Raw genomic sequence first — 13,040 nt, 5'->3', positions numbered from 1 at the left:
GAAACGAACACCCATAAGTAGGCAATGAAAACAATAGAACTGTACAATGCAGTAGTCAATTTAACAATGGCTGAGTCGTCTTGTTTAAAGAAATAAATAAATAAAAATATGACCGTGGAACGGGTATTAGAGAGCAGACCTAATGCAGTCACTTGATGAGAAAAGAATACATTTACTGGGCAATTTACTGGGCAGCCATTCAAAAGAGCAATAAGAGAGACAGCAGCAGGAATATTTTTAAATGCAAGGCACAAAAACCGTGTACAAGAGCAATCTATCAGTGGCAGAGGCGGCGTGTGTAATGTTTATGCGTGTGTGCACTTCACTAGTTCGGTGAAGTTCTCATGCAGCTAATTGAGAGCTGTTAAAGATGCAGATTCAATGACGGGAGCCAAATGCGTTTGACTTGACTGGCGGGTAATAATTATGGTATCTATCACCGTTCAGCAAGTGATGGTCGATTTTATTTTGTAATCCTTCTCAATTACTGAGGAAATCTCCCAGAAAAAAAAAACCCATTACCTTTAGAATATCCAAGGCTCTCTTTGTTTTCTATCCCCTGCAGGGTTCAGTCTGTACCAGCCAATCGCTTTAGATTAGGGGAGGGGGATAGTTATATGGCAACAGGTTATTATAATTCCAGGGCACTTTGCTGCTGAGCAGAGAAGTTAAGTGAGCCATGCGCAAAACTGCTTAAATGGATGATACAATCCTGATCATGATGTGTTTACTGATCTTGGTTAGAATGTCATTTTGTTTCCATTTTTAGATATTCCACTCCATTAAATGTTAGCTTATAAAGCCCAGGATGTAAGAAAAGATAGGAATAATTATATTAAATATACAGTATAAGAGGAATCATACAGTGCACTTGGATGGTATTACAACATAGGAACAAGTCTTGAGAACTTGTGACCGTCGCTGGAATAAATTATATTTGGCATATATTGGCTGACAACTATACTATTGACTGGGTTGTCAGAAAGGGCTAAACTGGTTGTGAGAAAGTACGCCATTCACAGGAATCGGACACAGGTATACTGAACCATTTAGTTGTTTAATAGCAGTTGTCAGTATAGTAAAACAGCTCCAATGCTGGTACAGCAGTCATATCCAGTAACAGTACACAAAAATCCCCACCACCTACATCTGGCTAGACATTACTTCCCTGTCTGCTCACCGGCCACTTACTGGCATCGGTGGTCCCACCCACACATACAGACAGTGTCTTTATCCTCCACCCCAAGCACTACAACAAATCACAGCAAACCAATCACACCCATGTGGAACACCTGTGTGTGTGTGTGTTGAAAGAGGAACCTATGGAAAACTTAACCATGTCTGCAGCATACTGCTGTAGACTAACCGTGTTCTTACCTGTTCCCTTACAGGGAACTGTGGCAAATATCCCTCTTTGCCACATGGTATATAAAGAAATTGCCCAATCTTTAAGGGAGTGCTCTACACTACAATAAAATTTGTCTTAAGACAACCCAAGTATCTTGCAATTGACCCAATACCCAGCACCGGTTCCTCCTCCTCACAGTGTATTTTCTGGGCCTTCAAACCTGAAAAATATTCAGAATGTGTGTGGCTGACTCTGAGCAGGAGATAATATTTAAGGTGGATATGACTGATTCTGTGTGCCAGTTCTCAGATGACCGTGACTTGTCCAAATAACTGAGCCCTGATGCCGATTCAAAAACTTGATTACAATTAAATATCTTTGAAAAGAAGGTAGCTCTCTGTCCGTCTATACAAAACTTTAAGTCAACTGATAAATTTCTCTGGTAGGTTATATCTACCAAGGACAGCATATAGGTTCTCATGATGGACCTCGTCAAAGGCCTTAGTTTGTTCTAAAGCCAACAGGTCCTTACCCAACCTCTCAGATCTGTTCTGGAACTTCCTGGTTTCCTAGGACAGCAGAAAAGTGATCTTCACCTTCACTGGGCAGTGGAGAGGGGGATAGCAATCGATCTGAAAGACAAATTGTAAGACTATAAAGAATCTTTGCCATTATCAGAATTGAGGAAAGCGAAGGAGCGCAAATTCTCAACACTGGTTGGGTCCTTCCCTTTGGATCGGAGAAGGAGAGCAGACTCGTAGAGATAGGGAGCAACTCATGCCTTCTACAGTCACCCTGAATCCATCCACCATTATTCTACCAACCATAGCCATCAAGAGCGACGACCCCATTTACGATACTGGAAGTAAGCTGGCCCTCTTGGCGAGTGCAACAACAACACATATTATAAATATGTGAATGTCAAGGTACAATCATAGAATACATTGAGGTGAGTGAGCAGCTGAGAAGATGTCTCTATGGATTGGGCTCCACCTGGTGATATCTGCAGATAGTTAGATAGTATTATAGACTTTGAAAGTTTTGGGGGTATTTTTTATATATAATTTTTCCTTATTAAGTTTTAAAGACATCAATAACAATTGTACCAGAAATACAGACAAAATTGGTAAAACCAACAAAGTAATATACATCACGGCTTAATCAGGCAATCAAATGCAATTTATGATGTCATGAATAAGGAAGGAAGATAAAAGAGAAAGAAAGGGAGAATAAGGTGTTTTCTAGAACAGTGGTTCCCAAACTGTGCGCCACGGCTCCCTGGAGTGTCGCTGCGATCACACAGGGGTGCCGCGGCCAGGGCCGGTGGTAAGCAATTTAGGAGACTACTTGGTAATTATTTTGGATTAAGGGTGCCTTGAAAAAATTATGGAGACCGTAGGGTGCCTTGAACTGAAAAAATTTGGGATTCACTGTCCTAGAATTATCACTCACGAGGTTCTGAACACTGGGTCGTAGAGAAAGAGTGATGGTTGAATATAAGAGCTGTCATGAAGGGGCTGTTGTCGGGATGAATTGGGATTTGAATGTTTCTGAATCCCGGAATTCAAGCCATGGGTACCAAATGGTGTAGTATTCTGTGAAGTTATCGGTCGTGGAGGATAATAATTTGTCCATGGCTCTATAAAATTCCAGTCTCCTGAACCAATCTTGGATAGATGGGGGTATTCCAGTGGATTGCAAGAGACAAGGTCCTGCGTCAGATTGGATTACCTGCTACCTGGCTCTGGGCTTGTATTTTAGATTCCGGATCAGATTTGGGCAAAGCTGCTCCTTCAGCTTAGAAAAGGTGGGGAAGCTATAGTTTGTTACTTTTGTTTTTATTCATCTTCAAAGTTATCAGATATAAGGTTTTGTGAAGTCATCTCAGGTGATTATAATCCACGCCTGTGTTCGGCAGTGTAAGTCATGTGCTAAGTACAGGGGGAGAGTCAGAAGATCCTGCAGTAAATGTCTCTTGTTTGGGTTTACATTTCCCTGCCGTTTTCCACTCTTTTTCCCCTTGTGTTACTATTTTTGGAGTTACTGCAACATCCGATCTCTGTTTGTGTAGAGTTCATTCACCTCTCGCCTTTATTTCTTCAATTTTTTTAGCAAAACCTCTTTTTCCTCAATTTCATTATATAAATAATTCAGTGATTACTTTTGAACCATCACTCTGTTTCTACTCTATGCTTATTACATTCTGCTTTTTAGCTCTGTAACTGATTTTGCAGATTCTTATCTTCAGCAGTAATTTCTCTGATTATAGCACACAAGCAGAGGGGGGGATTGTCCTATCAGGGTTCAGGGCATGATCTGGTGGGCCGGTGCAGGTTGGGCGGGGGGGGGGGGGGGGGCTGAGGTGTTCTGGAGCTACAGCCCCCGGCATATTCAACTGGTTTATACTGGTAACCAGATGTATGTGTCTCTCATGGGGGGAGTGACCCATTCTTCATCTTGCTTATTTGGCTACTTAATCCAGACAAATAAGTCTCCCTTGGGGGATGGGGGGACTGATTTTGCCGACCCCAAGTTCCCTGTGACTTCATATAGGTCCATGGCTTCACACCTTTCCTGCACCCTATGCATAGCACCTGCAAATTTTTTGCAGTCCGCCACCCCAGTACACAAAGTCTGATCCGCCTAGCTTGAGCACCTCCATGACTGTTATCACTGGAGCGCTTGTTAGAACTTAATTCAGAGATACAATACCTTCCCAAGAGCTGGCTTGTGTCACAATATACCATCTGCTGGTCCTCTAGCTTCTTGCCCCCTCTAGGGGCATGTTACTGGTACAGGCTGCACTCTAGTCCCCTTGCCAAGCGTGAAAATAAGGTGCCCCAGGATGCAGCTGGTCCCTGTGTCTTTTGCCTAAACCTTGATAGGTCTCATGGGTGATACCCATTCCGCCCCTGGTCTGGAACTGCTCCTAGCCATGTACCAAGGCCTCGGAGTGTAGGAAAGCTGGAACCAAGAAACAAATACAGCGGCCCCTTCTTAGCCAGTACAACAGCTGGAGTATGGCAGGAAGTCCATGAATGATTTTAAGACTTCTGTAATCAAACAATGATACTTATTATAGCTGAGGCAAAGAGCATAGGGATATAGGTTGTATAGCTGAACCAGCTGTGTCCTACGTGCCGGGTTAGGAAAAGGCTCTAGATGATTTTTATGTTCCGTTTATTGGATCTTCTTTCTCACGCACTATGGTTTGTAGACTGTGGCTGCTGATAAGACGCTGCAGAGATGTTCTGCACCTCCAGGCAGAAGTCTCACTGTGGATTAGACTAATTAGGAAGAAGAGATATGCAGTCATATATATGTATCAGGCGTACAGACCGGGGAAACACAAGGAGAGAGATAAGGACTTTGGTACAGACACGAATTTAGACAGCTCACACATGTTTCCTTCCCTAGAGCTGGGGATTTCACCACAAACTGGATTAGGAGGCTTACAGACATGATCTCATGTGGAACCCCCGGAGGGAACATTTAACTATTTCATGTCCTGTTTTCAGAATTTTGCAAACTACGCGCCATACTGTGCAGCGATGGCAACATATACATTGTTTTGTGTTAATTCAAATATTTTTTTCCTTTTAATTATGTTTTGAAATATGACCTTAACCAACCTTTTATTTTCCCCAGTAATCGAGAAGGGGGCATTGGATAGAGATACATAATAATACGTGGTACAAGAATAGTAATTTGGGTGTATTCACTCCCTAGGACAAATGGTGTCTGGTGGCAGCGTGTCAGAGGTAACAGGAGTAATACAGAACTTAGATTTCTGTGATACAAAGTCCTCTATATAGAAAAGAACTACGGCACCAAGTTACCACTAACCCAAAAATGTTATACAATTTCTAATTTTTAGAATGATTCATAACATATACTCAACAATTAAATAAATTTTGGGCGGTGCACCCACACACTATGAACTTGAAACTAGAAATGCTCAGGCTCGGTTCCCTGAGAACCAAACACACCTGAACTGAGCCAGCTCGGCTCGGTACTTTCGCGCACCCTCGGAATTGAAAACGAGGCAAAACGTCATTGTTACACTGTCGGATCTCGGATCTTGCGAATGATGGATTCCAACATAACGGTGGGTGGGAGATAGGGCGGTCCCAAGGACAATTCCATCTTGCACCATTTTTATTTTCTGCCACTGCTGTGTGTCAATGTGTCCTAGATGTGCTAGGAACTGCCGTGTGTTTGTGTCATTGCTCTGTCGCTTACCATCCAGCCAGGTCGCTGCAGTATTTGCCTGAAAGGGTATGAAAATAATATTGTGACCTGTGAGGTGGTCAAAATTGACTGCAAATTACTTGAAATTAGTGTTATTGAGGTTAATAATAATGTAGGAACAAAAAAGGAGCAAAATTGTGTGATTTAAGCATATTTTAGGGTTTTATTCTAAAAAAATACAGATCCAAAACCAAAACACACGAGGGCGGTTTTACCAAAACCAAAACACGAAGCTAATCCAGATCCAAAACCAAAACCAGTTCACGGGGGGCGGTGAGCATCTCTACATGAAACCTCATAGGAAGAAGGAAAATGTGTGTATACTCTCGGGGCACGCTGTGATTTTGTTTATAATAACATTTCAAACTTTAATGATGTATTGTTTAAAAATAGAACTTTTCTTACTGAATCATCAATTGTAAGACAATATTTAAACATATTTTTGTGCGCCAGCCCCTGGTAGACACCCCTGGTTTATTTTGTAATTGTGAACAGATAAACTATCATTTTGGGCCACCTTAGTAGAATAGATAATTGAATACTTTGGTTAAGACCACTCCGGTAAAATACGGAACAGTTTGTAACACTGCCAACATTCCGCTGGCGGTAGCTGGATTCCCCCAACCTAAGTTGTAAGGTGTATAATACCCTCTAAAGAGGACCTAATCATTTGTTTCTAATATTTGTGTTCTTAAACAGTTTTGTTTTATAGATCTTATTGTTTTGGTGTCAGTGGCCTTTGCTGGGGTCCAGGTGAAAATTCAGAGTTGGACCAAGTGGTGTAAGAGGAGATAACCAGCTTCGATGTATCATCTACTTCCAAAATTTCAGTGTGAGAGTCGATGTTCCTATATCTTTACCATGGAGGGTGACATCCATGGGAGCAAGAAGACTGTAAAAAGTAAGAGTCTTGGAGGCTAGTCCATAATTCTAGCAATATGAGAATAGATCTGGTGCTTGCAACCCTCTCGTGTCCTGATGAAGCATTACAATATTTATTAATGTTTATGTAGCGCCAATCATAGTAGGCGGCAAATGGAATTATTCACATCAGTTAAGTTTTATTGCCACTGGATTCACAGTCCTGATCTATCCCTCTAATGCAGCGTTTCTTAACTTCAGTCCTCACATAGCCCTATCAGTTCATGTTAAGATGATTTCTGGTGGGATAATTACTGACCTAGCCCAGTAGACTAAGGGCTAGATTTACTATCAGGCGTGTTTGTAAACACGCCGACTTTCGGCGGATTTGGCGGCGGTTTAGCCATCGCCGGATTTACTAAGGCTAAACCCGCCGTCCAAACGGCCAAAAATGATGTTTCCAAACCCGCCTCTGTATACATCGCCATGACGGTTTCAACAATGTTCAACATACAAACAGCCGGATTTACTATTAGGGGGTTTATAAAGCCGCCGGAAAACCGCCATTCAAAAGACCAAAATGAAAGCGCTGCTTGTGAGCGGCGAGATTGTTCAAACAGTGTGCTGTTTCAGATATTTGGGCAATCAGAACAGAAGGAAAAGGGCCATTTCATGTTCAAAGTTTTTTCCTTTGGGATTGTATATGTTAAAAGGCCAGTGTCTTGTAATTGCAGTGTTGTTTTGGTTTCTTTTTCTCTTGTGTCTTCCCACCATGCAATTTATTTACTGATTTAGTAGAGGGGTGTTATAGCGTACCTTTGTACTTTGGTAAACTAGGTTCAGGTTACTAGAATAATCTGGTTGGGTGGCTATGTATGCACCTGAAAAGGGGTTTGATATTATCCTGGCTGGCTGTTTGATACATATGCTAGCAATACATCAACTTACCCCACCGATTATTGCAGTAGACAGTGAAGAAGAAGGGGTCCGTGTCACATCTGGTGATGTGCAGAGCACAGAGGGCGGAAGGGAGATTAGAGACCGTCTAATTGCAAACTACTTTACGTGTAAGTACATAGTATGAAAAACATTTTTTGCTCAAAAATGTGTTTTATGTGAGTGCAATTTTTATATTTTATTTTAAATGTTTTGTAAATTGGAACCTTTAAAAACAGGATAGTGTGTACTCCTCATGTGGTAAATATGAACATCCCTGGATTGTGACAGTCAGAGGTCAATGTTTAAGTGAAATTAGTGCATAGTTTTTAAAACATCAGTATACTCTTGTTTAATTAGCAGAAAAGAAACACTGACACCATAGAAATTTAACTGCATTTATTGCAGAACACAATAAATAATAACGTATAATGCTTACGCAAACTTGTGAAAACATGAAGCAATAATAATTATTGCACTAGCGACGTCTTTTTGCAGGCATATCACAATGCTTGGTGCCACTCTCTCCCCTCCCTCGCCCACCCCTGGTGCGAGCACCTCTCCTTGGGGGAGTACTCTGTACAGATGTGCTAGGCGTACTAGCGGTACTGGTGGTGGCTGAAGAGATAGGTGCCGGTAAACGGGCTACAATTTCTGAATGTAGTTGCCCTGCCAGCCTGGTCACATTGGCATTCCCCTCACGTACTGTGGAATGTAAGGCCTCCACAGCCGCAGTCATTTGGGCCAGCTGCACATTGGTCTGTTCTAAAGCTGTTGCCAGACGGTTGATTCCAGCAGGGAGTTGACTATTGGAGCGGTGTATCCGCCTCAACTGGACCGCAATTTGGGACATGTGGCGAGTTTGCCTGTCCATGAATAATGTCTGTTGCTGCTGGAATGCGCCAATAGACAGCGCCATTTCTCTGGCTGGGTCCATAGGTGCAGGTGCAGGTTGGTGGTGTGATGGTTCAGCAGGGCCAGGTGAAACTTCCTGGAGGCCAGACACAGGGGCATCCACTGTTACCAGGGTGATGGTTGTTAGATCCTCTGGCTCAGGGGACATTTCCAGGGACTCCGCCTGAGGTGGCTGGTATGAAGAGGGCCCTGTGTATGAAAAATGACGGTAAGTATATAGTATATAATATGTTTGTATATTGCATTCTGAACACTGGATAGGAAATAATAATCTTTAGCAACTACAGATTCTTTCACAATGTTTGCATTCCTGATTTCTAGTCCTATGCTACCTGCTTACGGATGCACTTATTATCCTTTTAATACCCATTATCATTTGGACTGTGTAGTACATGCTGGGTTATTTTGACTAAACTGCATGCTATAAAAAGTGGAGATGTTGCCTATAGCAACCAATCAGATTTTAGCTGTCATTTTGTTGAATGCAATAAATAAAGTAAAGGTATATTAAAAAACATTGACAGCAACATTTGCACAGAAAATCAAGTAACTCCATTTTTTTTCTCCTAAACAGAAATCACGCACCTGCTTGCTCGTCTGTGCCCGAATCTCTCGCTGAAGGTGGAGGTGTAGGTCTGGCACTGGGACTGAACTGCGGTCCTGGCGATTCTGGATGTATTAGAAAAAGCATACAATGTATTTCCAGAAAAAAACAATTTCCAAATATACTGTTTATTGCACAAATGTGTTTGCAATTTTTGTATATTTTTTTCTATGAGAAAAAAAAACCTTTACAAACTATTAGAGGCAAAAATACACTTTGAAAATCAAAAAAAAAAAAAAATAATAAGAAAAAACGTTTGAAAAGAGAAAAGCAGTTTTAAAAAGAGAAAAGCAGTTTTAAAAAGAGAAAAGCAGTTAAAATACTGTTAGGTTAAAAAAAACAAATAACTCACCAACTACTTGGCCAAAAGAGGGCGAGTCGGTGTCCTGGACATTTATGCCCTCTACAATTTCAGCCGGCATTATCTGGCGCAGCTCCTCCTCGTACGTGGTGTACTCCATATGAAGTGGGGGGCCACCACCCGTGCGCCTTGTCGACCTCCTTTCCTGGGCCATCTTCTCTTTAAGCCTCCTCTTAATATCAGAGAAGCGCTTGCGGCAGTGCGCCACTGTCCGCTTCAGTGGGCCCACCGCGTTCACGGCATCACAGACTCTCCCCCACAGTTGGTGACGCCGCCTTAGAGGAGTCCGGGCTGCCAGGTTCCCTAGGATGACCTCGTAGCAGGGAATGATGTTGTGCACCAACACACAATTCTCATCATGTGAGAAGCGCACATTCCTCCCTGTCTTGGTCTTCCTGCCCTGTCCTGTCTCCTCAACCTCTCCCTCTCCCTCCTCTGACCCCTCAACCTCCATCTCCCTCTCCTCAGCCTGTTCTCCCCTCCTATCTCTGGACATTTTTACCCAGAAGACAGAAAAACACAAAACACTGAAGGACTTACAAACACAAAGAACAAACTACACTACCTACAGACACACACACTCGCCACACAGTCACACACAAGTAACACAGACAAAGGACAAGTCAAATACAAAAAATACAAGACAGAAAATAAATGAGAAAATAAATGTACAAAACAGGAAAATACCACAGGACTACTCACACTTCAAACAGATATCGCTCCACCAATCCACCAAACTCCAACTCTCACCAACTCTCAGCAAACCACTATCCTCCAAACTCCTCTCACAAAACTCCTCAAACCCCTATCAAAGAAAAAGTGTCAGGCCAGTGGTTTATATAAGGCTTGTGATGTCAAATCTCCTGATTTTTAAAATAGCCAATAGTAACAGGCCAGGAGACAGGTGTAACTTTCAAAAAAACCGCCTTTACACAAAAGCGCCGTCATTTAAAGCAAAAGCGCCATGTTCTATTCAAAGCCGCCGGCGGCTTTGAGCATTACATCCCGCCGTTACATCGCCGGCGGCTTCAAATTGAAGCTGAAATGCGCCCATTAGTAAATCCGGCTGTTTGCAATGCAAACACGCCGGAAAACCGCCGCGATGCATGGCGGTTTGAAGCCGCCATGCATCACGCCTGATAGTAAATCTAGCCCTAAGTCACCTGTGCACGATTAAAGATATCCTGAAAACATGACCTGTTGGGGGTGCGTGAGGACTGGAGTTAAGAAACTCTGTTCTAATGTCTTGGTTATTCCTAAATGAAGCATCTAGTTCCTCATTGCGTAAAATGACAACATGAAAGGTGAAAGGGACAATCCTGACAATGTGAAACGCGTCTGTCCAAGAACCATGGAAACAGACTCGAGTTGATGGGGGCATAATATGATGGATACATTTTCTGCTTAGGTTAAAATATAAATAAAATGTACTTTAAATAAAAATGATCAAAGGCCTTTTTGGCATCCCAAAAAAGCATTGTGGTGCCCTGGTGTAATGTAGGGGTAAGATCATACTTACCTACTTTCTTCAGCTCCCTTCCGGGAGCCAGCCAGTGGAGGGGGGCGTGAAGGGGCGGGGTGGCCGAAATCGCGTCATTTCGGCCCCGCCCCCTGTGACGTCATGACGCAAATTGCGTCATTTGACAGCGGGGGCGGGGCCAAACGCCGCGATTCACCGGGAATCGCGGCGTTTGGGATCTAATTCTGCCCACTTCACTAGGAAGTGGGGCACTTCCTAGTGAAGTGGGCAGAATTCGGGAGATTGCCACACTCGCCCGGGAGTCCGGGAGACTCTCACAAAATGCGGGAGTCTCCCGGACATTCCGGGAGAGTTGGCAAGTATGGGTAAGATGTATGGCATTAATTCATCATAAATTGTCTGCAAAACCAGGTGGGATTTCACGCTATCTCGCAGCACTTTCACATATATTTAGGATGCTGCAGAAATATTATTCAGCATTATACTATGAATCCTGGTGATGGACCTGTATTAATAAAATATTTAGAAAGTCACACCAGGTTCACAAAGAAGTCTGGTTCATATCTAGGTTTACGTCCCAGTTCATTCACAGGAGTTTACAAGCTTAGAGGGTGTGTCCACTTTTGGACAACCTCCGCTCGATGTAACCCGCCCTTGTGTAGCGAAAGTCAAGTCCCCAGCCAGAATGTCCCATCATTTTTATAGTAGCGATGTTGCAGCTCACAGCGTGTGTTAAACTCCATTCAGTCCTCTGTATTAGAGCATTAAAATGACAGTGATTGGACGGATTAAGTCCAGAGACTTTGTGATCTTCAATCTTCAGGTTGGAGCCGGAGGACGCCATTAAATCACTGGACTCAATCCGTGCAACATGACTTCAAGCTTCAGGTAAAGTGAGGTGGGGGCACCCAACCCTATTTGCTATGCAGTTTGAAGGGGGGGTGCATGTTGTATTAAAGGGTGTTTCCAAAACTTTTTGCAAAATGAAAGAATGGATGTCTTATAGTCCCCATGTTATTTTTGTGTCTTCCATCTGAACTAAAGCAGTCACATTGCCTAAGTCCTTGAAATTATGAGATTATAAGATCACCGTGCTGAGAAATAGTAATATGAACAGCATTGTGTGTTCTATGAATCCTTTATACCAGGAAACATTGTGACATGAAATTCCAGCTCAGAATGTGCTGTCTAGACCAATCTGTTACTTACATTCCTCTGTTCCACAAAGACACAATAACATGCAATGCAATATAATAGACAAACCCCAGAGTATGCCCATGTATTGCAAAGAAGGACACAAAACTGGCATCTTGTGTACCATTGCCTATCGCTGCCTTATTATTGCCGCCATACTATTATATATATGTTCTAATGCAATTCCTAAACACAAAGAACATTGACTTTTACAAATAGCTTTGATTCAGTTCCCCAATACCTATCAATATGTTTCCAACAGTGGCTGGATGGGTTGGGGAGCAGGGTGCAACTGCCCCACGGGCCAGTCCCATGTGGGCTACCTTGGGCATAGTCATTGGGCTACCTGCATTTTTTTTCCATTTAAAATGTTCCTAATTGGCTGCTGAGCCGACACTCGCCCCCCCCCAGGCTAAACTTTGCCAGCCAGCCCCTGTTTGTCAATACAACTATTAATCCGGACTTTAGATAAGGAACTCAACTCTCAGGAGTTAGACTGTCTGCTGGTCTAGTTATACAAATTGGCTTAAACTGGGTACACACTACGCAGTTTTCATCCAATAATCCGCTAAATCAGCCGACATACGACCACTCGTTTAAAAGTCGGGATAGTGTGTGCAGTGACACGATGGTCGAAAGTCTGCCCAAATGGACGATTATCGCCTCATTTGGTTGGTCGTACCGTTAAATATTTTCGTTCCAATCTCTTTTTAGTTGTGTAGTGTGTATAAACTTCCCACTGATCCACAACAGTGAGTACGAAATTACAGTCATTGCTCACAACAACATGGCTGTAAAAAGTCGCTAAAGGGGCGTCCGCTCTTCCCTTTATCGTCCTAAACAAGGCTAGTGTGTATGCAGTCCATGGACCGAGCGATCGGACCATCGGTGCATGTAAAATCGATCGGCATAAAAAGTTGGTTGAAATTTCTGTAGTGTGTACCCAGCTTTACTATGAATGACATGTACAATCTAACACAAGTATCCCCTGACTAATTCTTACATTAATCTTAAAGAACTTAAAATCTCTAGTACAACTGTACAACCTAAACCCTTAAATAAGTCCTTGTTTCTGTGGTCTACCCTTGTT

At 42.7% G+C, this 13,040-nt stretch overlaps 1 protein-coding gene across 1 annotated transcript; it reads right to left on the bottom strand.

The window, feature by feature from the left end:
- Positions 1-1,888: 1,888 nt before the first annotated feature.
- On the bottom strand, positions 1,889-9,843 carry LOC142100269 (uncharacterized). Its single transcript, XM_075184200.1, has 4 exons — positions 9,268-9,843; positions 8,897-8,980; positions 7,973-8,500; positions 1,889-1,980 (listed from the first exon to the last, which is right to left on the bottom strand). Exons 1-4 carry the CDS (start codon positions 9,770-9,772, stop codon positions 1,889-1,891), a joined length of 1,209 nt encoding a protein of 402 aa, XP_075040301.1. The 5' UTR covers positions 9,773-9,843.
- Between the last annotated feature and the right edge of the window lie 3,197 nt (positions 9,844-13,040).

This window comes from Mixophyes fleayi, chromosome 8 (assembly GCF_038048845.1).
Source record: "Mixophyes fleayi isolate aMixFle1 chromosome 8, aMixFle1.hap1, whole genome shotgun sequence".
In the NCBI taxonomy this organism is placed as follows: Eukaryota; Metazoa; Chordata; class Amphibia; order Anura; family Limnodynastidae; genus Mixophyes; species Mixophyes fleayi.
This window is presented reverse-complemented; position numbering and strand designations above follow the sequence as displayed.